Source organism: Dama dama, chromosome 23, assembly GCF_033118175.1.
Source record: "Dama dama isolate Ldn47 chromosome 23, ASM3311817v1, whole genome shotgun sequence".
Taxonomy (NCBI): domain Eukaryota; kingdom Metazoa; phylum Chordata; class Mammalia; order Artiodactyla; family Cervidae; genus Dama; species Dama dama.
Window position 1 is genome coordinate 37,018,333 of NC_083703.1, and position 25,262 is coordinate 37,043,594.

At 39.6% G+C, this 25,262-nt stretch overlaps 1 protein-coding gene across 2 annotated transcripts in view; it reads left to right on the top strand.

Moving 5' to 3' along the window:
• Positions 1 to 25,262, top strand: part of MPP7 (MAGUK p55 scaffold protein 7) — a 215,434-nt gene that overhangs the window by 125,084 nt on the left and 65,088 nt on the right. For both annotated transcript variants that reach the window (XM_061126383.1, XM_061126385.1), the window contains exons 4-6: positions 10,350 to 10,427; positions 12,757 to 12,837; positions 24,622 to 24,753. In XM_061126383.1, coding sequence (XP_060982366.1) covers positions 10,350 to 10,427; positions 12,757 to 12,837; positions 24,622 to 24,753 — 291 coding nt within the window. The remainder of the gene's footprint in view (positions 1 to 10,349; positions 10,428 to 12,756; positions 12,838 to 24,621; positions 24,754 to 25,262) is intronic.

Sequence of the window (25,262 nt, forward strand, 5' to 3'; positions counted from 1 at the left end):
TATAACTTCCAAGACCTTTTCGGCTATTAAAGGACCAGTTTAAGGCTCCCTTGTCATATCAGATTTATATCTCTCCTCCTTCCTTCCCTAGGGCCAGCCAGGGGTAGCCAAGCTGGTGGGGTGGGGTGGGCAGTATGTTGTTTTATCCCCTCACCCCTTTATGCATGCGCGCGCGCACACATGCACACACACACACACATGCACACACACACACACACAACTCCCCTCCCTCTTCTGCCCCACCACCCTCATCTGTCTCTCTCTCTCTGTCTCCCCTTGGGAGATGGCCTGGTTTACTCTTGGGAGGAGATCAAGTTTGGGAGTTAAAAAAAAGAGGTGGGGGTGGGACACTATGTTTTGCTTAATTGTCCACATTGTGGCTGCTTTTCAGACTGACACACTCCCTGGTATGTGTATCTCTTTGTGTTAAGTGCACAGAAGTTACATCTCTTCTGGGGCACAGTTGGTGTGATGGTGGCCTTTGCTGTGCAGTTGGCTGGGTTCCCAGTAAGGCAGCTCAAGCTACTACCTTCAATGGGGGCCCCTTACCCACCCAGGAAATCCAAATGTCATTGCAGACCAAGCGAGAGTGCGCCCACCACTCTCTAGATTTATTCTGCCACCTCTTCTCATTGCTCTCCATCCTCTGGTTAGATCGACACAAAGACTAAACCAACTAGTTGGCCACCTGAGGTGGAGGGTATCTTTCCAGTATCTTTTGTTATCTGTACTTCATTCTCCGTGAGGAATTCTCTTAGAAGATTGCTTCGCTAGGCTGAAGACTCCTTATTCCTAGTTCCTTCTCTTTTCCTGTCTTGATAAGATGATTTTTCCTTCTTTTGTCTTCTTTTGTATAGAATTACATACACACACATACTCTCTACATGCACACACAGGGAAGGGACAGATGGGACAGTAGCCGTGGTCGATACTTATATTTCAGCCACCTCTACAGCTCTCGACAGATACATTTCTAATCGTTGGATATTTTCTTAGACTGTGGAGTTAACTGGCTTCCCAGGTGGCTTCCAACAGTTAGTGGTAAAGGACACGCCTGCCATTGCAGGAGACATAAGAGATGGGGGTTTGATCCCTGGGTTGGGAAGATCCCCTGGAGAAGGGCATGGCAACTCACTCCAGTATTCTTGCCTGGAGAATCTCATGGACAGAGAAGCCTGTCAGGCTACAGTCCATAAGATTGCAAAGAGTCGGACATGACTGAAGTGACAGCATGCACGTGGACTTAACACTTTTTCTTCAGCTCTGGGCACTAGACATCAGTTTGGAGGCAAGAAGGAAAAAAAGTCACATCATCCCTTTAAACTGTGATCTTAGAATGTTACTGGCTAGCTGGGATTTCAAGATTCATAGATCCCTTTATCATGAATAATAACTTTAGAGCTTCTGTTTTATGAGAGGTATTGGACTAGGAGCGAAGGATATAGTAGGAACTCTAGGGACATTGCCCTTAGTTTATGGATTTCATTATCTCATGGGGACAGGTGCAAGCTGATAGAGAAATTGTCAGCGAATCTGAAATCTGGTAAGGGTGATGATCAAAAAAGGGGGGACTATCAGGACAGATAATGGGGGGTGCTAACTTGAGTGGGTGAGACCGTCAGGGACTGTGTTTTTGTGTAAGTGAGATTTGAACTGAGACCCAAAGCTGTGTGTGGGCACCCACATAGCTCAGCAGCATAGCTGGCAGAGTGAATGCCCTGATGGAGGAGGAGGCCCAGGGGGTGAGGAACTGGCTTAAGTCCCTGTGGTTGGCACTTGTTGAGGGCACAGCTCCAGCTGGAAGCAGGTAGGGGCTGGACCATGCAGGAGCCCAGCTACCTTGAATTTCAAGGTGCATTGGCAGCCTACACTTAATCTCAAGTGCAGTGTCAAAGCATAGCCAGATCTGGGTAAGGAAGTGACAACTAATTTATGATTGCTGGGTGTTTCTACTGTGAGTGAAGTCTGGATTCTAACACTCGCTTTCCATATAGTCACGTTGGAATGTACTGCACTCTCTTTACCAGATCCTAGCTCATCTCAAAACTATGTGTTTCCTCATCAACTTCAACAGAACTTGGGGTTGTGGGCAAAGGGTCTTTAAACTCCCATAGGGAGATGAGAGTCAATCATGATGGCTAGTTTGGTGTGGTCTCTGAAGTAATTCTGGTGGCGACTGTCCTCTTCCAAGAACCCTTCCATCTAGCAGTTAAACTCTTTTCTGTGTGAAGAGTTTGTCCTTTCTTCTCCCCAAAGATAGGATTTTCTCTTTTGGGAACAGGGCATCTAGGGTGATGCTTGCTTTACACGGGTCCTTTTTTCACATGGGGACAAGTGTGCCTATCTACATTTTTCATCCCAGACCACATTCTGCCAGGAAATCCCATGGCTCTTGTGCTCCCTCCACCATTTGCTACTTGCTGTGGTCAAATTTAACGTCTGCCTTTTCTGTGTTCACCCAGGCTTTCTTAACCCTGTGGCCACTGCCTTCATTCAAGTCCATTTATTCTTTTACTTTGTTTTTGAAGACATGTTGGGATGGGGGATGGCATTTAATCAGAAACATGTATTTTCTACTTGCACCGAGGTGGTAATTTTGCTTTGATGTTTTATCTTTAAGCATTAACTGTATCTTATGTGTGTGCGATGTGATATTGTCAAGGAGAAACTAGTGTGTCCTCTCCTTGGAATGTTAGTGGAGGGTCTGAGGGAAAATCAGGACATACACTATCATTTTGGGGGGTATTTCCTATTTTCTAGAGACAGCATGAAGCTCTTTTAATGGTTATTTTACTTTTCACAATACCCCTATGTCATAGGTTTTAGGGCTTCCCAAGTTGCTCAGCGGTAACTAATCCACCTGCAATGCAGGAAACCCAGGTTTGATCACTGGACTGGGAAGATCCCCTGGAGAAGGAAATGGCAAGCCACTCCAGTTTTCTTGCCTGGGGAAATCCCATGGACAGAGGAGCCTGGTGGGCTGCAGTCCGTGGGGTCACAAAGAGTTGGACACAACTTTGCCACTAAACAACAACAATAGTAGGTGCTACAGGTACTATTATTATGCTGTTCTGAAGGCTGGAAGTCCAGGATCAATGCTGCAGCAGATTTGAGGTCTTGGTGAGGGCCTGCTTCCTGGATCGTAAACATCCCTCATTTTGTTCTGTGTCCTCCCCTGTGGACTGGGGAAGGAGAGGGAGGGACCTTCTGGGGTCTCTTTTATTAGGGCACTAACCAGTTTCAGGGGACCTCTGTTCTGCTGACCTGATCACCCCCTATAGGCCAACCTCCTGGTAACATTACATTAGGGGAATAAGTGGCAACATATGAAACATGAAGACTTTCTTGTAGAGCTGTAATGACAGTGCTTTCATGTTAACATGTAAACTCCAAGTAAGCCTAGAACATAATTATTGCTACTTGTACACTGAGACCTATCCCAGTTCCATGACCTTACATTACCCCATCTGCCATTTGCGATACCATCTTCCATCTCTCTGATGAACATTTAGCAGTTCCTGGCTTTTCAATTATTATTGAAATAACAGATCTTTTTTTAATGGCAAATCTGATCATTTCACTATGAGGGGAAGAATGAACGAGGTATGTACAAATATTGGATGGTTTATATACTTCTGGAATGAATAACTCAAGTTCAGTTTTTGTTGAATCACTAACACATTCCAAAGACACTTTAATGCCCTGGCTACTCCCTGTAGAATATTGTTCTGGGAACTAAAGGAATCCGATCTGCCGAGAAAGTTCTGGGAAGTAATTTCAAATAGAAGCACTACATAGTCAACCAAAATCAAGTTTGTTGCTTTTTATAATTTATCTTAAGCCTAAAAACTTTTTTTGGTATTTACAACCACTTTATCCCATGTCCCTTATAAGAATCTTTGTAGCAATGTTGCCAGCATCCTGGCCTGAATTGCAGGCAAAGTAGCAGGGGCTCCCCTCTCCCTCTTCTGTCTGTGTCCCAGGAATGGTTACAGGCTTAAAGTTCTGCTTTTTAGCTGTGCTTGTAAGCACAAGCATACTCATAAACTCATGTCACAGAGAACAACAGTCTGAAGACAAACATAAGGATCTCTTCTTCAACCATCAAAAAGTTAATTCAAATTAAATGAACTATTCTTTTCAACTTAAAAAAAAAAAAACCAAACCATTAAGATCAGGTAGAAACACTGACCAAAATGGATCTCACTGGCCAAATGAACCTAATTACTCATGAAAGTTCAAATATAAAGGTACCTAGAATCTCCTCCTGGAAGCAAAAAGTGATTTTTTTCCCCCTCACTTTTCTAATAATATTGCACAGGGGAACCGGATGCTACCTTATTAGATGCCAGAATTAATTTATATTACTGACCCAGTCTTGTAATTCTTACAAGAAGTTCTTCGAAGTTCTGGGTAAGAATTGCAAGCTTTTGAAAAATACATTACTGAGCTTGTAAGAAAGAAAAGAAAATCACTTGTTTTAGAAATGAGGTGGAAACTGAATGCTCTACAGGTAACTGGCTGTTGAGCTTCTGTTGTGTCTGTGATGAGGGGAATGGCCAGAGGTGGGGTCGGGGGCCACTGTCTTGACGTTCGGGCTGCAGGAAATACTGAGAAACAGAGAAAATGGTTACTCTGTTAGTGAATGGGCAGGGGAGGAAAATTCTGAGTCCCTTTCTAGGGAGAGGGTGAGGAATCTGATCTGACTCTTCTTGGGATTAGGTAGGAACAGAAGAAAGTCTAGTTTAAGAATTATAACCATGAGTTGGTTGGTCCATGGCTTGAGGTTTGAGTTTTTTACCTACAAAATCCAAGAGCCCTGGACTGTGAAGTTAAGCAGAGGGGCTAGTGATGGTTCTACATCACCTATCGGAAGCAAATAAAAAATATTTCTGTAAAGGTATACCTTTTACCTAGGGCTTTTTTGTATAACACCCAACTGAAGACTTCTAACAACCCTCAGTTACAGAGCATTTGAGAATACAGTTTATCTTCAGCATCTAGTCAGCAGACACCACCAACAGCAAGATTAAAACCTAAGCACTCTATATAATCAATGTCATATAGCCTATAAAATAAGGACATTTAAAGTGATATTAGTCACAAAAGAAGGCCTCGATCATAATAACTTGTGGTAGGAAAAGAGAACAGAAAGATCTGTCAAATTCTTTGAACTATGGAAATAAAAAGTATAGTCATTAAAAAAAAAATCACCCAAAAAACTCTGTGTCTAGGTTCATCAGAGATTAGACAAGGCTTAAGGGAGCAAAGTAAAAGGGAAGTTAGATCACAGGAAAACTCCCAGGATGCAGAGAGAGAATGAAATTAAGACATACCTACTTGGTTCTTCTTTGATTATAGGCTCCAAAAAGCTTTGTATAAGAATAAAGGGCTAAGAAGTTTGGTCTTACTAAATATTGAGAGTGTGGATCAAAAGTACAAACACCAAATAAGAAATGGTAACAAGAGTAAAACTATGGAGTAAATTCAAAGACTTCTAAGAGACTATTTTGTGTGAGTGACTTCAGATAATTTTTTTTAAAGCCAGACAAAAATGGGTAACTTTCTAGGGAATAGTATTTTCTGCACCTACTAGGACACATAGAAACATCTAATTGGAGAAATATTAATGATTAACAAAGCAGAGGAAATAACATATCAAAATACCAGAGTCAGCTGGTTTCTCAGGGGAGCACCATCAAATATTTAAGAAAGATATCACTCCGCTGGTATTTAGATGTTTCCAGAGCACATAAAGGGAGAAAGCTTCCATAGTTTCAAAATAATCAAAAAAGTGTAGCATTGATATCAAAGACCCAGTAGGGACCAACAGAAGTACCAGTATTAGTTATGAATATTGGTGCAGAAATTCTAAATAAAGTATTGGTCAGTGGAATTCTCCACTGATTGAAAGAACAATATGTTGTTACACATGAAGTTCATGGTGGGAATACAGGGATGGGTTGGTGTTTGGAAGCCTCTAATGAGAATGCAGATTAATTGGTCAGATAGGAAAAACAGTATGTATATAGTATAAAACATTTTGTGGATTTGAGCATTCATTCTCTAAAAACACTCTTAAAAATGTAGAGCGTGTAGATATTGATTTCACAAGATAGTGTCTATGGAGCTGGAAAGCCAAAGTTTATCACCTTAAAAGCAAGAATAAAACAAGCATTCAACTCTCATCAGTTTTATAACATTTTTTTTTTTTAATCTGGAGGTGTCAGCCAAGAAAATCAGCCCTAAGAGGGAGACGAGGCATGTGAGATTCAGAGGAGGACGTGCAGTTAGCACCGCCTCTGCTCTTTGTTGTTTTCTTGTTTTCTTAGTTTTAAATTCACAACTTCTCTTCCTCATCCCTTTTTTTCTCTTGAGCTAAAGTTTTTTTTTTTTCCTTTTGGAGAAAGATTAAATTATTAGTTTTAAAAGAGGGTCTCAGCCATTAGCATACTTTCATTTTAAAAAATGTTTGCACAATATTATGTGTAATTCTTGGCTGTCATTGTGACCAGTGGGTCTTCTTTTAATACCGAATTCCCTCCTCTCTGTGTTTTGAATAAAGGAGGGGGATAGGGGTGTGTGTGCACACACGTGCATGCATGTAGTGTCTGTGTGCAAACACGTGCCACTTTCGGATGAGTACTATGATTGAACACAGCAGATTCAAACTACCGTGTAGTTCTTTTCGGTGCTTTTTAATACTCATAATAGAAGGCAAGGAAAGGATTTTACAGCTTTGATTTATTTACTGTCATTCAGATAACCTCGGTTGTGTATGGCAGTTTACCTCTACATGTCATTGAGACGTTATTTAAAACAAATGATTGCATCGAGACTAGTCAGGCTTTATTTACTGAAGCTTATTTAAGGAAGTTTCTACTGTACATGTACCAAAGTGAGAATATTGGCACCAGATTTCCTTATAAACGTTGAACATTTATTTTCAAGATGTGAATGTAAATAAAGGTACTTAGAGCTTTCCTATAAGACTTAGTTACATCTAGAAATGATTTTTATTTTAAATGACTTCTCTTCTGTTTAGAAACATAATTATAGAAAACAAGCCCTTATGAGCACTATTTAATGGAGCATAAATGTATATATGTTTTGAATTGTCCTTTTTTCTTAATAGTGTATTGTAAACATTTTAACACATGCCACTCCTTTCTAGGATTTTTTAAAAAATAATTGCATATATTTTTATTGTATGAAATTAATGGAACCAGAGTTTCCTCTTCTCTCCAGACAGTTTTTTTTAACCCCTAGCTTCTTTCTATCTTCAGTTTCCTCCATTTTTGCTCTCTTATTCTTCAAGGGAGAAAAACGAAGTACACTTTTATTATGCAGTTGAATCTGCAAAAGGAAATGTTTAATTAAAATAAATGAGATTTTGCAGATTTGGTGACCTGTTGTATTTAGTAAGGGATGCTGTTCGTCTTATTGCTAAAAGACATCTTGGATTATTTATCTGTCTTTTGGATTCCAGAATGTTACCCCTCAGGGGAACGTGCCAAACTATATATCAGCGTGAACTTTTTCTGGGGCATTACAGAGTGAATAATATAAAGTGATGCTATGTTATCTAATATAAAAGCCACTGGTCACAGGAATTTTTAAATGAAAATTGAAAGTTCAGTTCCTCGGGTCCACGGGCCGTGCTCAGTCCGGGAGCCCCATGGCTAGTGACTCAGCTACTGGTCAGGCAGGGCAGGTCCAGCCTCAGAATGTTTCCTTGTGAACCTTGGGGTCACGTCTGTGCGTATCACCTGTTTGTGTATTAGAGTTTTTACATCAGTTTGGTTTTAAAGTTTTGTTCCTAGTATACTGGGCTTCCCTAGTGGCTCAATGGTAAAGAATCTGCCTGCAACGGAGGAGATGTTGGTTTGATCCCTGGGTCAGGAAGATCCCCTGGAGAAGAAAATGGCAACCCACTCCAGTATTCTTATTTGGGAAATCCCATGGACAGAGAAGCCTGGCAGGCTTCAATCCATGGGGTTGCAAAGAGTGACCACGACTGAGCTACTGAATAACAGCAATTATAAATACTAGTAAAAAAAAACAGAATTTCAATATGTTTGGAGACAGTGAACAGTTCAAAATTATTTAGAGTAATTTTTACTTTGCTAACCAACTTAATTTTTAAAATTATGTATTGAAGTAGCATACCTTTGAACAGAGAGTTTCCAGTATCTGGAAATTCTAGGAGGACATTTAAAATATTGTTGGTATAGTACAGAGTCCAGGGATGGGCAGGGAAGGATGGACTCTTACACCCTTGGGTGAGGATCTAGAGAGGATGACATGAGAAGAGGAAGCTGTTTTTAAAGACACTCAGAAGAAGCAAATTAAATGGAGAAATAAAGCATTTATTTGGGGCATGTAATTTTAGGTTATAGTTATAGTAGTTTGATAAATTTAGAAAAATGAGCAACCAGAAGAAAGGAAAAACCAAGGGGGAGGGGTGGATGGGAACTGTCAGTCATCCTGTTGTCATTGGCAATAGCCATTGTGATTTGTCACCTCTCTATCCAGCCTCCTTTCTGTCATATTCACTCAGCTGTGAATGAGGTCAGTGGAGAATGTAGATGAGATGTTAGTCTGAGACAGACTAGTGGAGTGATTAAGTGCTCTGATGCTGAGCCAGATGGCCTGAGTTTTAAATCCCAGCTCCTCCATTTACTATTGTGGGACCACAGCCAGTCATTTAACTGTGTATCTGTTTATCTGTAAGACGGTGCTGTCTACCTTTCAGTGTTCTTGTGAGGGTCATGGAATTAAAATCTAAACTCATTGAAGCCCGTATTATTAAGAGTACTAACGACTAGTCTGAGGTAGTACGGGCATACGGTGAAAGCCTGATTTGGATAAGCCTTGGGGGTTTATTGTTGCTGGAAGGCAGGATGCTTGAACAGGTAACTGCAATACAGTTAGATGAGTTTTGTGAGCAAGGAAATTTAGGATTCTATGATAGTATCTGTTTAAGTGACCTAATTCTTGATAATTATTTAAGCAAAATCAGTTTAACTTTTAGGATGGTTGGTTTTTATTTTAAAGTATACTTTAATAGTTTCTTCAAATGAACTGTTACTTGTTTCATAGCTTGTATTCTCTAAAATTTGTTTATTTTCATAATATGATAAAAGTTGCAAGTTTCCAAGATGTTAAATAAGAACATTACCTTGATCATTCTGGTAATATCATAAGTGTCAAAACTCTTTCCCTGATGCTCTACATTGCGGTTGCCAACAAGGTAAGAGAATCCTCTCTTAGCAATAGCATCTGGCTAATCAAAATAAAATCTGTCTTCCAGACTTTTTACGAGAGTTTGCTTAGTTTCAAGCATAATTAAGAGAGTATTTTACTTGATACCTATTAAAAACAGGAAATCATGAGATACAACCGTTTTTCATATATAAGTGGGGGAGCAATCATCTCAAATGTAAATACAAAGAGGCTAAAGTATATTTTCAAGCATAAAAATGTAAAGGCACCCATGTAAGATCTGAAATAGATTACACTTAGGTGCCGAGAGTTATACATTTGTCAAAGCACCTTTCGTTTCTTAACATCTTTCTGCTTGTGTTTTTTAATTTATTTTTTATTAACTATCATTCTAGATTTTTTTTTAAAGGAACTCAGTTTGTCTTATAACGCATGAAAATATATTCTTTTGTGTTCCTGGAGTAATGGTGATGGGAAATGAAGAATAAAATTATCCTGTTTTAAGAGAATTTTACTGGTTTTCCAAAATGAAAAACTGAAGCTGAATAGTTATGAGAGATGTCTCTAGTTATGAGAAATCCCTTTGTTTTGTAGAAGTTTGAATGGGTGCAGGGAAAAAAAATGAGGAGTGAAGGAGCATTGTGCTGCGTGAGATGTCCTCCTGGAGGGCTGGCCCTTAGTCTGCATGTTGCCTGGGTCTTCGTTCTGGGCCGTTATTACACACCAACTGTCAGGATGTGGCTGCCAGTTTCTTGCTTTGCTTTTTATCATAATTTATGTTTTTAGCAGGAATATAACCTACGACCACTGCTCGAAGTATTGAAGCAATTATGTTTTAGAAATTAAAGATTTTATAAAACTAATGATTATTTGGGGGGAACAAAGATTTCATTTCGCATGAGTTCTGTGTCACGATGATCTGACCCCCCAGTTTGACTTCATGTTACAAACATGGAAGCGTCGTACTAGATGAATTATGCACACCTATTGTCATCTGTGGATTTATAGAAACATGTTTGTCTCGAATGTTCAGTAGACCAGTTTCTATTGAAATGATCAGAATGTGTAAATGTCTCAGGTGGTTCACTAGCAGGTGAGCTTATATTCGTTTGCCTTTCTTCCAGATTCATGAGAAACTTCACTACTACGAGAAGCAGAACCCCGTGCCCATCCTCCAGGGCGCGGCAGCCTTGGCCGATGATGTAAGTGTCCCTTCCCAGCTCAGGGGGACTGGTCCTCCGCGGCCCCTGGGGCAGGACTCATCCTAGTGCAGACAGATGCGTGTGCTCTGGAACTGAAAACTGAAAGAAGATGCAGATGCCTCTACAAGGCCTGAGTTTACCACTGAGTTTACACTGACACGAGGCTGGTTTTCCTTCACTTTCCTATCTTAAAGATTTTGCATGGCGCTGCCCTCTGGTCCTGCCTTGGTAACTACAGAATAGAAATTTTAGGCTGTGCCTCTGTGGAGAGAGATGCTATCAGCTGTCACTGTCTGAGAACGTCCCAGGCAAGAGAAATGCTTTGGAGAAATAGAGACAAATGAGATGGCTCTATTGCTGACAGTCCTGAAAACGACAGATGCTAGCATAGGAATGAGGCGGATGAAATACATAAAAAGACAGGGTTGTTTTTAAAATGGATTATAAAGCATGGTAATGATTTATGGATGTGAGACCTTTCCAAATTACCTTCATAACCAAAAAATAAATTTGAGCTGCAGTTGGCATTGATGGAGTAGTTAATTTCCTGTAGCTATAATTTTATTTTAAATGTGGGACAGGGAACTAACTTGCTGTTTCTTACTGTTAACTTTCGGACTCAGATGAATTGAGCACAGACCTGGATAAACTGGAGGGGACACTTACGCTGGACAAGAAGCACATGTGGTGTGGAAGCTGGTTTTAGTGACACCCTTCAGCCTGCTGTTTTTTAATGTTTTAAGTGACTATGATAAAACAAACTATAGTTTGGTTTAGTAAGAGATTAGAGCTATAAGTATAATAATTAAAAAAACAAAAACTAACCATCTTCAGAGGTTGATTTTCTTTGTTAGTACCGTGTATTCTAGTTTAGAAAATAAAGCTTGTATAGTGAATCTCCAAGTTGTATATTTTCTGTTTAGTTCCCAAACATTTTTTTCTTCCATTTGTAGCTACAAAGATTACAAATTACAAAGATGTTGCAATATACATGTTTTGTGAAGAAGCTTACCTCTGCGTTGCAGAACCTAAACACATGATACTTGGGAAAACCCTTGAAAACCGGTTTTAAAACATTTACTGTTGAGGGTTTGGGGAAATATTTATTATAAAACAATGTAATTGAGGCCCAATCATGTTACAACATATTGCACTATTTTTAAAATAGAGATTTTTGTGTAAATACAATCTTAGCATTTTGTAATTCATCTCAGAAGTGTATTTAAATGTTTAAAAGTGCAAAAAGCCCTTTGTGTCTTTTTGTAAATTAAAAAGTTTGTAAAATTATTACCTTGAGAAAGGAAAAGTACCTTTTGAAATATATTCAGTGAATATATCAATTTTATCTGGTTTTATTTTCTGTGTAAAATTTATTATTACACCCCTTATTTAGAGGAAAGTCCTTTCCAGAGATAAGAACAATTAGTTTTAGCTTGCTGGAAACTATAGGGACAAATGGAAATTTGATGCAGTGTTTTGAGAAGGGTTTTTAAATGAAAATATATGTACATATTTTGCATTCTGTGCTGCATTTTTCGTATTTTGAATTTTTTTTTTCCTATTTGAATCTTGCTTTTCTTCTTATGAAAATGTTATGATCCTTCTTAGAGCCTAAGATTGCATAGATATTTTGATTAAAAAGGCCCTCTTAATGAAGAATACCAGCTAGGGTCCAAGCTCTGCTCCTTTCTCTAGCTGGAAGCGGCCAATGGGAATTTATAATCTTGGTCAGAGAACAGTCAGGATTTGTGGGACCAGCATAGTTGTCAAGCTATTATAAGTCATTTTATGATTAACCTATTTTATGTGTAACAGACTGTGTAGGTAAACATAATAAAAGTTTCAGATCATTTGCTCTTTTAGGGGCATTCTCGTTCTTTTTACCCCAGCTCTAAACAGCAAGCTACTGTGGGTTTTTGGAAACCCTGTAGATTTCACCACCTCATTCAGAAGTTCTTTTCTCTGTTTTTTTTTTTCCTTTTTTTCTCTTTACGGTGTCAACGCTTGATCCAGTCCTTTTTACAAGTGGTCCTTTGTCTGCATGCAAAGGACCATTTTGCAGATGAAGTCCTGGGGTTTGCCCTCATTGCAATAAATCAGAAAGGGATCTGGCTGATAGGATTTCTTGAGTTGTACTCAGCGAGAGCCGGGTCTGAAAGCAGGGCTACTAACAGCCTCAAAAGAAGAGCAGTGATTGATAGTCTGCTTTCTTTCTTGCTGACTTGAGCTTAATCACTGGAAAGTAGCAAGATAGCCTCTCAGTTGTCACAGGTGGAGCACACCCTGTTCTCACTAACTGTTCTTCATGTCGATGTGATCTCCCATGCAGCTGGCGGAGGAGCTTCAGAACAAGCCATTAAACAGTGAGATCAGAGAGCTGTTGAAGCTACTGTCAAAACCCAATGTGAAGGTGAGGACGTGTGACACCCATAATAAATATCTCCAAAAAGGGCCACTTTCTGGGACTTCAGATGAATTTTGTTTCAACCCTCAATTTTCAAGTAAATGTGTTTTTGAATAGTGCACAGTATTTTAATCACTTTAATCCCGTTAAGGAAGAAGAGTTGAGTTTCTGATAATGATGTTGTGACAATCTATAAAATACTTAAATTGGGAGGCTCATATGATTTGGAAAACAGAATGGAGCTTCAAGGTCATTTTTCTTTTAAATGAAGTTTAAAGTACAGGATACAGAACCTATTAAGTGATTTTGTGTAGGTTTGTTTTACTTGGCTAGTTAATGGTGTGCCAGTGTGTTTGACAACAATATCTATTTCTCTATGGGACCTTGTCAGCATTCTTCTTCCTCCTCCAGCTTCCTCTCCATTTCCTGCCCCCTCCTCTACCAATTTGTGTTTTAATGCATCCTGCTATTTTACAGAGCAAAGCAGTTTTCCAGTAAAGTATTGGTAGATCCATCTTAATTCTCCCCACCATTTTCTGTGCAAGTTTATCACTTATTTTTCCTCCAGCTGTGATTGGTCAACATAACCTATACATTTTGGACTTGATAACTAATGTATGTGAAATATTGTTCAGGGGTCAGAATAACATATAGATAGGTAATTACGTAATTAAAGTGATCAGGTATCTCATATTTCTGTTAAGCATTTCTAGACTGTTGAATGAAAATGTCCGCCCAAATGCAAAAACTGATGATTTCTACCTTTTTTGAAAAGTCTCCTTTGCAGCAGTGCTATATATGGTCTCAAGCTGATATTCAGACAAAGAAAGTATTAAATAAAACATAAAATGAGAACATGTATGGCCTATGATTTCTCAACCATATAAGCAAATATAAAGCATAAGAATGTATATCTGTAAAGGTTAAATGAACTATGATCAGTGATGTGAGATGAATTGGCTGGTGCAGAGAAGCATTTATTTCTAGAAGAAGAAAGATCCTATTACTGTAGAATGGTTGCCTGATATTGAAGACAGAGTACACAGAAAGTGAAGAGCTTAGGGGAGATTCATGAATGCTTTGAAAAGTTCTTCACTGGGCCCTTCCATGTTCTGTACATGGAAAGTTGATATTAATCAGAACATAGGGAGAATAGCCTTGAGGTGCTTGGTAAGCTCCTTTTTGAGAGTATTATCTTGGTTTGAATTTTAGAAACTAAAGAGGAATGTTTCTGACCCCCAGCAAACAAACATGTGTTTTTGGTATTCCATTCAAGAGTGTTTGAAATGGAATAACTAGTAATTAGGAGGGTATACTGGATGGAACTGGAGAAGGAAATGGCAACCCACTCCAGTACTCTTGCCTGGAGAATCCCATGAACGTAGGAGCCTGGTGCAGGCTACTGTCCATGGGGTTGCAAAGAGTCAGACACAACTGAGTGACTTCACTTCACTTCACTGGATGGAAACTGGCATTTGGCTGGAGAGAGGGGTGTTGGATCTCAGTTGATTATGAGGTAATAGAAGATGTGTGTGTATTAGTGTCTGCCCCAGGTTCCTAGATAGTTTCCTGAGTGATGAGAGCACTAGGAGCGTCTGTTGTCCTTACATAAGTCTCTGACCCAGTCCCTGGAACAGGTCTCCTGAAAACCTTGTAACTTTCTTTCTTTCTTTTTTAACCTTGTAACTTTCTAAGTGATCAGGGCAATAGGAACATCTCTTGTTCTAATGAGGTGACTCTGGGTCGGCTCCTACCTGGAGGCTGGTCACCAGCAAGACCACACCAGGATTAGAAGCTTAGAATTTTCACCCTTACTCTCTCACCAATTATGTTTTAGAAATTAAAGGTTTTATAAAGTGAATGGTTATTTGGCGGGGGAACAAAGCTTTCATTTTCACATGAGTTCTAAGTGATGATGATCCCACTCCCCAGTTTGACTTCATGTTACAAACATGGAAGCATCGTAATAGACGAATTGATTATGCCTACATAAGAAAGTCCCACAAAAGCCCCAAAGTGTAATGTCCAGAGAACTTCCAGGCTCAGGACACATCCATGTACCAGGAGGGGGATGCACCCCATGCCATGGGGCAGAAACTCCTACCCTGCCCTGTGTATCTCTTCATCTGGCTGTTCATCTATGTCTTTTTATTGTAGCCTTTAATAAACTGATAAATGTAAGTGCTTCCCTGAATCCTGTGACCTGCCGGAACAAGTTGTTCAAACCCATGGAGGGGGTTATTGGAACCTCGGATCTACAGTGGGTTGACCCAGAAGCACAGGTGGCTACCTGAAGTGGTGACCTGGTGCTCTCTCCCAGAAGATGAACTCAGAACTGGGTTGAATTGTAGGACCCCCGTTGGCGTCATGGAAAACGCGTGGTGTCGAGAAAACCCCACACACATTTGGTAATGAGAGTTTTGCTTTGTGTGAGCAGAAAGGGAGGCATATAGGAGGAAAGGAAACAAACTCCAGAAGGAAGAGAAATGTGGGTTTTCTTCCCTTCATGATGGTATCATGCAACACCATTGGATGAAACTTTATAATCGAGTGCTTAAACTTTGTTATGGCAAAAATACCTCAGATGAATGATTTTGTCTATGTTCACGTTTATATAACAGAGTGGCTAAGGAATGGGTGAGAAGTCAGCATGAAAGGTGTGTATTCACCTTTCATGTAGGAAAATAACATGTAGAAAACCGGAAGTGTTGCAGACCCATGATGGTATAGTTGACAGTGACAGTTTCTAGTTTACCAGTCTTGAGAAGAAAATATTTTTCTTTGCAGTTTGCCCTAACATTTAACATTACTTTCCTTGAAATCATTTCTACTAACCACCGTCATGCTGAATCTCTCTTTTGAAGGTAATTACTTTAAGAGGTATAGTTCCCAAATAAGTTTTAAGCTATTTCAAAATACAATCAAATACTTTTTGTCTTGGGAACAAATGAAAATATTTGCTTTTTTTCTTTTTTCTAAGAGCGAAGCAAGGCGCAGTAGAATATAACATGTATACATGAATAGTGAGTGAAAGTTGCTCAGTTGGGTCTGACTCTTTGAGATCCCATGGACTATAGCCCACCAGGCTTCTCTGTCCATGGAATTCTTCAGGTAAGAATACGGAAATAGGTTGCCATTTCCTTCTCTAATTAGGGGAGACAGGGGAGCTAATTATTTACTCTTTGAAGATTGCTCTTCCAGTTAAAATATTTAATTCACAATACTGAAAGGAAACCTGAAGTGCACCTCCTAGGTAATAATGATTTTTTAAAAACAAGCATTCATATACACAACCAAGTATACAGCCCACGATAAAATGATAATACGTGATTTCTATAGATCTGCCAATTCATTTTTGAAAAGCGTTAAAACTTTCTTCAGTAATTTGTAAATGTCAGCAGAGTTGGATCTTTGTTCATTTATTCTTAACTAAATTCAGTGCCTACTCTGTGCAGTCCCCATAGATACACCTTGAGGAAGATACATGAACACATATGAAGAATAGTGAAGGTGATAGGAGAAATAGTGGGTAAAAAGAGGGCACACCCAGAAATAGTGTGGAGCACATAGGAATGGAGACAGGGTTGAAGAATACCTTGCAGAGGATGTGGTCCGTACAAGGTGACAGCCGGAGATTGAGTGTGAGGTGACGAAGAGGCAGGAATCAGTCAGGAGTGGGAGGCGAAGAAAGAAAGGTTTCAGTACAGTGACTAATATGTGAAGTCCCACAAAGAAAATAATTTGTCAAGTTCGAGGGTATAAAGCAGACTTTGTGTGGCTGATCAACAGCTTATAAAAAAGGGAAGGGCAGGAGCTGGACAGCAGTGCCTGTGAGTCAGGGCTGGACATCCTGGTTTGCCCAGGACAGTCTGGTTTTTGCCAGACTGGTTCCAGTGTTATTAACAGCCTCCCTTTTAATTTTACTTGTTTCCTTATTTAGATGATATATTCTATGTTTCTAATTATGGGCTTATTCAAAAGTTTGAATTTCATTCTAGGAGCAGTGGAAAGTCATTGGAAGGGTTTGAATAAGTGACGCCATCAGTCTTGAGTGTAGTATGCACAACAGTTCCCTGGGGTGGAGGGGTGGTGGCAGGCTGAGAGGAATGGGTCCCGAATGGAGGAAGCCAAGGTGGGAGCCTGTAGAAATAATTAGGGTGATACGTGATTGTGGTCCTAACAAAGAATGTGAAGGGTGGAGGCAAGGGAGTGGGGGATGGGTGGTATTGGATGTAGCTTCAATATGAGGTGTTGGGACAGCTGCTTAATTATTTGGGAAAAATAAGAAAGAGGCCTACTAAAATGATATCCAAATGTATTAAAGATGGAAGTGTAAAAATTGAACCATAATCATGGGATAGAAGAAGAGCATTTGCAGCTTCAGGGACAGTTGGACACACACACACACACAGTTTAAAAAAAATTCATACATGAGGTTGGAAGGAATAACATCTTTATAAATGATTGATGATATTGCCTTTAATAAGATATGCTAGTTTATTTGCTGTTGTTCAGTTGCTAAGTCATTTCCAACTCTTTTCGACCCCATGGACTGCAGCATGCCAGGCTCCTCTGTCCTCCACTGGCTCCCAGAGTTTACTCAGATTGGTGTCCATTGATTTGGTGATGCTATCTAACCATCACATCCTCTGCTGCTCCCTTCTTTTGCCTTCAGTCTTTCCCAGCATTAGGGTCTTTTTCTAGTGAGTTGGTTCTTTGTGTCAGGTGGCCAAAGTATTGGCAACAGTCTTTTCAATAGTTTACTATTTTGACTTTAGTTTTACCTTTAACAAAGTGACTTGATAAAACTTTAAGAAATAAACAGAAAGCAGTTTTGGATAATACATAATTGTCATTTGAATTTAAATTAGAGAATAGAAATCTCTATCTGTTGCTTTCCTAGTGAAGACCATTCATATGCTTAATGACTTTTTATTTCTTCTGTAAATCATGTGTTCATATACTTTTAGTGATAGTTCATCTTAACTGACTGCGTTACCTTTCATTCCTTTTTGTATACAAAAATATTACATATACATTTCCCAACATTATAAATAGGGTAATAGGATGTACTACTTCCTGTACTGGATTGCACTCAGTCTTTAGATTTTTGAATTGATCAGTTGCCATATACAAAAGACAACTAATAATTGTTATTCAGTAGTGTCTACAAAATCCAGTCTTATTGTCCAAATCTTAAAGCCCAGGAAAAGTAAAGTATAAAGGAAGCCACATGGTGAGAAAGCAGTGATGGTAGTGTCACAAAAGGCCACATAGATATAGCAGACTCTAAAGCATACTGCAGTGGGGGAGGGGCAAGGACCCAAATGGGGCACTGAAGGAGGGAGCCTTTGTTTCCAGAGAAAGCAGAATCATCAGTAAATAAAAGCACTTCCTAGGCATCATGTTGCCACATTAAAGGCAAATCAGCTTCTTTGAGTTGTCCTTCAGTGGCTCTTTTTTGATAAAAGTGAGGTGACATCATCTCTAGAACATGGTTTTATAATTTAGGAAGTCAGGGAAAATTTGGTAGATTCTTAAAAAGGCAATAAAATAAAAAGATTTGTTGTAATTTTTTAGCTTTCCAAAACATTCACTTACCAGAAATTACTCATTGCCCGGGCATGCAGAATGGATGAGACTTCATTAAAGCATACTGAAGGGAAAAGTTAAGCTTCCTTCTGGAGGAATAAATCAAGGTTACTCATCCTTATGAGTTAGACACTTAATTCTAAGGACCTGACAGATACTTAGAAGGTAGAATTGACTCCAGGGGGTCCAAGGCAGCAAGAGCTCAGAAGCCTGATGAGTTACAAAGCCCAGTGTTCCATTTCCTGCAGAGTCTTCTAAGCAACAGGTAAACCCATCAGTTGTGATTGGTGGCTATGGCATATGGAAACACAATTTCATTTAGGTATTGCCTTTTGAAAGGAAAATCTGTATAGCAAAGAATAAGTTAGTTAAAACAGAAGAGTGGAAAACAAAGTTACTTTTACTTGTCCAAAATAAAAATGTTGCTAACCAAAACTACTTATGCAGCAAAGCTGTTAAAAATTATGAACTTGGTATCTGTAAATCTTAAAAGTTTTTTATTTTTGGAATCCAGATATGAAAATACAGTGCTAAGGAGGAAAAATACATGGCTGGTGTTTTATCATTGCCTTTCAACCATCATGAATCTGTTAGTTGCTCATCGTGTCTGACTCTTTGTGACCCATGGACTGTAGCCCAGCAGGCTCCTCTGTCCATGGAATTCTCCAGGCAAGAATATTGGAATGGGTAGCCATTCCTTTCTCCAGGGGATTTTCCCGACACAGGGATCGAGCCTGGGTCTCCTGCATTGCCAGCAGATTCTTTACTGTCTGAGCCATCACAGAAGCCCCAGCCATCATATCTACTTTAAAATATGTTCAATTAGCATTCACGATTATTTTTTACTATGTGCAAGATAGTTACCATAAGTACACAGATAGTTAACAATTCTAGTGCACTTATTAGATCTGTGTTCCCATCTGCGATTACTCCTCCTGTCTGAAAGACATAACATTTTTGGTAATGCAAGTCTGCTGGTGATGAATTCCTTCAGCTTCTGTGTGTCTTTAAGAAGTTCACAATATTCCTTGCTTTGAAAAGGTGTTTTTGCTAGGTATAGAATTTTAGGTTGACAGTAGTTTTCTTTGAGTATTTTAAAGATGTTGCTCACATTGTTCCTGATGGGAAGTGAGGGGACATTTTAATCTTTTTTCTTTTGTATGTAATGTGTTTTTTTCTTTGACTGATTTTAAGATTTCCTTTTTCACTAGTTTTATGCAATTTGATGTTATTTCTTTTCTGTTTATTGTGCTTTGAAACATTTGGGCTTTTTTATTTCCATCAAATTTGGAGTATTTTCTGTCATATTTCTTCAGATTTTTTATAGAACCTCTCCTGTCTTTGGAGATGCCAGTTAGGTACATATAATACCACTGAAGTCCCACCAGCTCAATAATCATGTGTTCATGATTTTTCATTATATTTTCTTTGTGTTTCATTTTACAGTTTTATTGCTTTGCCTACAAGTGTTAATCTCATTCAGTGTACTTTTTTTCATTCATTCACTGTACCTTTTAATCTATAGAAGCTTGATTTGAATAGTTTTTGTATATCCCAAGTCTCATGTTCAGCCATTCTAGCTTTTTGAATATTTAGAGTGCAATTATAACTGTTAATTTTCTTCTCAGTGATCTGTCTGTAATTTCAAGATTTAGTTCTGTATAATTTTAACATCTGTGTAATTTTTCAGGGTTTAGTTAATAGCTTTATATTTTTCATCATTGTGTAGTTTCTGCTTTCTTTACATGCCTGGTAATTTTTGACTGACAGTCATTGTGAGTTTTACTTTGATGCTGGATATTTTTGTATATTTATAGATAATATTCTTGAGTTCACATCATGCAGTTAAGTAACCTGGAAACATTTTGATCGTTCAGAGGCTTGCTTTTAAGCTATGTTAGGTGAGATCTTAGCACTGTGTAATCTCGGGCTAATTATTTCCCACTATGAAGATGGTACCCCTCTACTAATTCTCCTCAGTGCCCTGCAAATCGTGAGAATTTTCCTTTTAACTTGTGGGAACAGGAGCTATTCCTGCCCTGTGCAAGCTTCAGGGATCGTTTCCTCTCATGCAGGGTTTCTCAGCCCTGGAACTGTTTAAGTTTGAGGACTAGATATTATCTGGGGGCGGGGATTGTTCAGTACGGTATCGGTTGCCTGGGAGCATCTCTGGCCTCTGTGCACTAGAGGGCAGTGTATGCGTGTGTGCTCAGTGTCTGACTCTGCATCCCCATGGACTGTAGCCCACCAGACTCCTCTGTCCACGGGATTTTCCAAGCAAGAATACTGAAGTGGGTTGCTGTTTCTTCCTCCAAGGGATCTTCCTGACCGGGATAAAACTGACATCTCTTGCATCCACTGCATTGGCAGGCAGATTCTTTACCACTGAGCCACCTGGGAAGCCAGATGGCAATGGCATCCCTTGAATCATGACAAACCAAAGATGTCCCCAGACAGCCCTCAGTTCCCAGCCACTCTTCTAATCCTTTCTGGCAGCTGTCCATACACAAACCTTGGCTAAGGACTCAAGAAACTCTGTGTCTGTGTCGATCACTCTGCTCTCATCCTTTCGCTGAGAACTTTAACCCCTTGACCTCCCTTGATTCCCAGCTCTCTTGTCTCCACTAAGGAAGACTGCTGCATTCCGTCTGGGTTCCTTCTCCCCCAACACAGCCAGGAACCTTGCTCTAGACAGTAAGCTGGGCAGTCTTAGGGCCCACAGTTATTTCCTGTCTCTCAGTGGTCACTGTCCTTCTCTTATTTCATGTCCAATGTCTTAAAAAATCATTGCTTCATTATCTTTTTCTGAAAACTTTCTCTAATAGGTACCTGTAACTTCACCTTGGTTTCCATCCTCATTCTTGAACAGTACTTTTGCTAGCTACACAATTCTGAGCTGACTATAATTTTTTAATGTGTTTTTATCTTCTAGTTATATTGCTGCTTGATCACTCAGTTCTCATTTTTTTTTTCTTTGTCATGATCTGTGTTTTTCTCTCTGATATTTTTTTTTAATTAATTTATTTTTTTTTTCCAGTGGGTTTTGTCGTACATTGATATGAATCAGCCATGGATTTACACGTATTCCCCATCCCGATCCCCGCTCCCACCTCCCTCTCCACCCGATTCCTCTGGGTCTTCCCAATGCACCAGGCCAGAACACTTGTCTCATGCATCCCACCTGGGCTGGTGATCTGTTTCACCATAGATAGTATACATGCTGTTCTTTTGAAATATCCCACCCTCACATTCTCCCACAGAGTTCAAAAGTCTGTTCTGTATTTCTGTGTCTCTTTTTCTGTTTTGCATATAGGGTTATCGTCTCTCTGATATTTTTAAGAACTACTTTCTGTTTCTGGCATTCTGTCTTTTCACTATGATGTATGTAAGCATGGGTTAATTTTTACTCTTCCTGCTTCCTGAATCTTCAGATTGTGTTTCTCATCAACTGCCAGAAATCTGCAGCTATTATCTCTTCAGATATTTTGTCATCTTGATGCTGTTCATTCTATCCCTTTGAAAATTTTGTTGGGTACCACAAACCATAAAGGCAAAAGTATTATTTGGCTCATTAATTTGGACTCTTTTTTTAAATAAAAAAATGCTAATAAGAAAGTGAAAGGACCAGTTACCAAATGGGAGAATGAGAGAATGTATTTATGGCACAAAGCCTTGGATCCAGCATATTATAAAGGACTCTTACAAATCAAGAAGAGAAAGATAGATGGAGTGGAAAAATGTGCAAGGATCTTGAACAAGCATTTCATAAAAGATATCATGAGTTATGAGAAAGATGAACTTTATCACTGTATACTTAGAATGGTCAGATTTAAACTAATACTATAAACTGTTGGATCCCGAGACACAGCTAGAACTCACATAGCTGCTGGTGGGAGTGTCGCTGGAGCAACCTGTTTGTCTTATCTGCTTGTGTTTAATGACCCAGACATTACACCCTTAAATGCACTTAACCCGAATTTGTGTATCTATGCATCAACAGATATGTGCATAATAGAATTGCTTTAATAGCCAAAAGTGAAAACAACCTCAGTGTCCCTCAGAGACATAATGGGTAAAGAAATTATGAAATATATACATGTTGGAGTGCTGCACAACAATGAAAACAGAATGACTACCAGTAACAGCATGGATGAATCTCACTTACTAGCAGGAAAAAGAACCATCTGCTTATGATTCCATTTATGCAGTATTTAAATAGAGGTCATGGTGACTGGGAAGGAGCATACTTAGGGCCCCCTGGAGTTCTGTTAATGTTGTGTTTCTTGCTTGGGTGATATTTACAGGGACATAGACATTTTTGAAGATTCACATTACAGTATACTTATGAATTATTATAGTCAATAAGAAAGCTTATAGTCAATAAAGAAACCACTTCTTTGCCTTCTTAAAAGCTTCTGTTTCAGCAGATAGCAAATATATACATAAAAACATACTACTACTACTAAGTCGCTTCAGTCGTGTCTGACTCTGTGCGACCCCATAGGTGGCAGCCCACGAGGCTCCCCCGTCCCTGGGATTCTCCAGGCAAGAACACTGGAGTGGGTTGCCATTTCCTCCTCCAATGCATGAAAGTGAAAAGTGAAAGTGAAGACACTCAGTCGTGTCCGACTCTTGGTGACCCCATGGACTGCAGCCTACCAAGGCTCCTCCGTCCATGGGATTTTCCAGGCAAGAGTACTGGAGTGGGGCGCCATCACCTTCTTCGACATAAAAACATAAATGTGGTTCAAGGTTATGAGCATGTATTAAAGCAAAGGAGATGGTGCTATGAGATCAAGTAACCTGGGGGTCTGCTTTTACATCAGATGTTTTAGTCACTTCTCTAGAGAAAGAGGCCAGTTATGTAAGGTGAGTGAGGACAGGGGAGGTAAGGTGAGGTTGGAGACAAATACAAGACTAGAAGGTGCTTCAGAGTTTGAGTTTGCTTTTCATCCCATGCTCTTCATTCATGGACTGTATAGTCAATGGGGTCACAGAGTCAGACACGACTGAGCGACTTTCATTCATTCATTCTTCATCCCAAAACCAGTGTAGATTTCCAGGAGTTACTAGTAGACCAGTTACATGGTTTACTCTGTTTCAAAACAGTCACTCTGGCTACACTGTGAGTCATGGATTTGAAAATGAGCCAAAGGTGAATGCAGCTGGACCAGTTGGGGCTCCAGGTAACAATGCCCCAGATGAAAATGATGGCATCGATGATCGAGACCAAGGATATGCCAACTTTTTCTGTAAAACGTGTGTGGCTTCTATTCAGCTTCACCATTGCAACATGACAGCCAACATAAACCATACATCAGTGAATGAGTGTGGCTGTGTTCCAACAAAGCTTCATTTACAAAATAGGTGGCATAATCGGCCAACCTCTGCCCTGGACTAGAGAGAAGATAACAAGTGTTAGCATACATGTTAGAAGCAGATTTAACAGAATATGGGCTGGATGTCGGGAGTGTAGCTGAGCGGAGAGGTTTCAAGGATTTCTAAGCTTCTGGCTGGAATAACTGATGGATCATACTGATTAGGAAACAAATCAGTTAAAAGTCTAGACCCAGTCACCCCAAATATACTGATGTGTCACATTTTTCTAATCTTTGGTCTCTAGTGACAATGCAGTTGTTTTAAGAACTTTTACCACCATAACAGTCATGACTAGAAATACTTTTTTTTTTTTTTAATATGCATTAGTCACCTATTACACTAAACATGAAAAAGTGAGAATACCACAGAAGAATGAAAACTCAGTTGTATGATCAGTTCTTTTTGTGTTTTCTGCTAATAGAAGGAAAGGAAAAAAAAATGCATGTGTAGTTTCCCCGGTCTCCTGCTGGCCCATTGATCATGTATCTATAGCCTCATTTTCTCCCTCCCTTCAAAAGTAACCACCCATCCCCGACACACACACCCCCTCCCCACTCCCCCAGCTGCCACCTTCCTAGGATGAACCAGAGAATACACAGCTTAGAAGGTGCCTTATGCTGATTCTTGTTGTCCATTAGTGACCATGGAGGGCTGCCTCTGCTGTTCTGCACCCCCTTGCCCAATTTGTAAGAGGTTCCTTTCCAAGTAGTTGCATTATTATCGTTGCTGTGCCACAATTAGAACATCGGTTTCATTTTCCTCATAGTTGGGTGTGTTTAGGGTTTTATACTGAACACTTTTCACCTTTGACTTTGACAGGCTTTGCTCTCTGTGCATGACACTGTGGCTCAGAAGAATTATGATCCTGTGTTGCCTCCTATGCCCGATGACATTGATGATGAGGAAGACTCAGTGAAAATCATCCGCCTGGTCAAAAATAGAGAACCGCTGGTGAGTTTTGGTCCATCTTTTATGCTCAGCTATGAGTGGATACCATGATAAAGACCAGTCTGATGGGTGCATATCATTTATTCCTATCTTTAAAATATGCTTCCTCTGTGTCTTCAAACTCAGAAATAAATGGAGCATTCACATCTAAAGGAGATGATGGAGAAAAATTAAAACAGAGCCAAAGAAACTGGCATTCTTTTGGTTATAAATGGCAATCATTTTTAAAGTGTTACTGGTTGTCATTTATAAAAGATGACGTGACATGCACCAGCTGCAGCTGATTGAGATTAAAAAGTGCAACTGAAAATAATTGCTTATGGCTTTTCTCGAAAGCGGATTGATTTTAAAGTGATGAGAAATTAACCAGGAATCTGATAGTTCAAAATGTAGATGTAGCTATTTGTTATAGCACCGGGATTTAGGCAGCTCTGTGTCATGTCCAGGGCCTGTGGTAGTGGGACAGTGCCTCCCACCCACCCCCAGTGGTGTCGAGTCCTATCTTCAGAGCC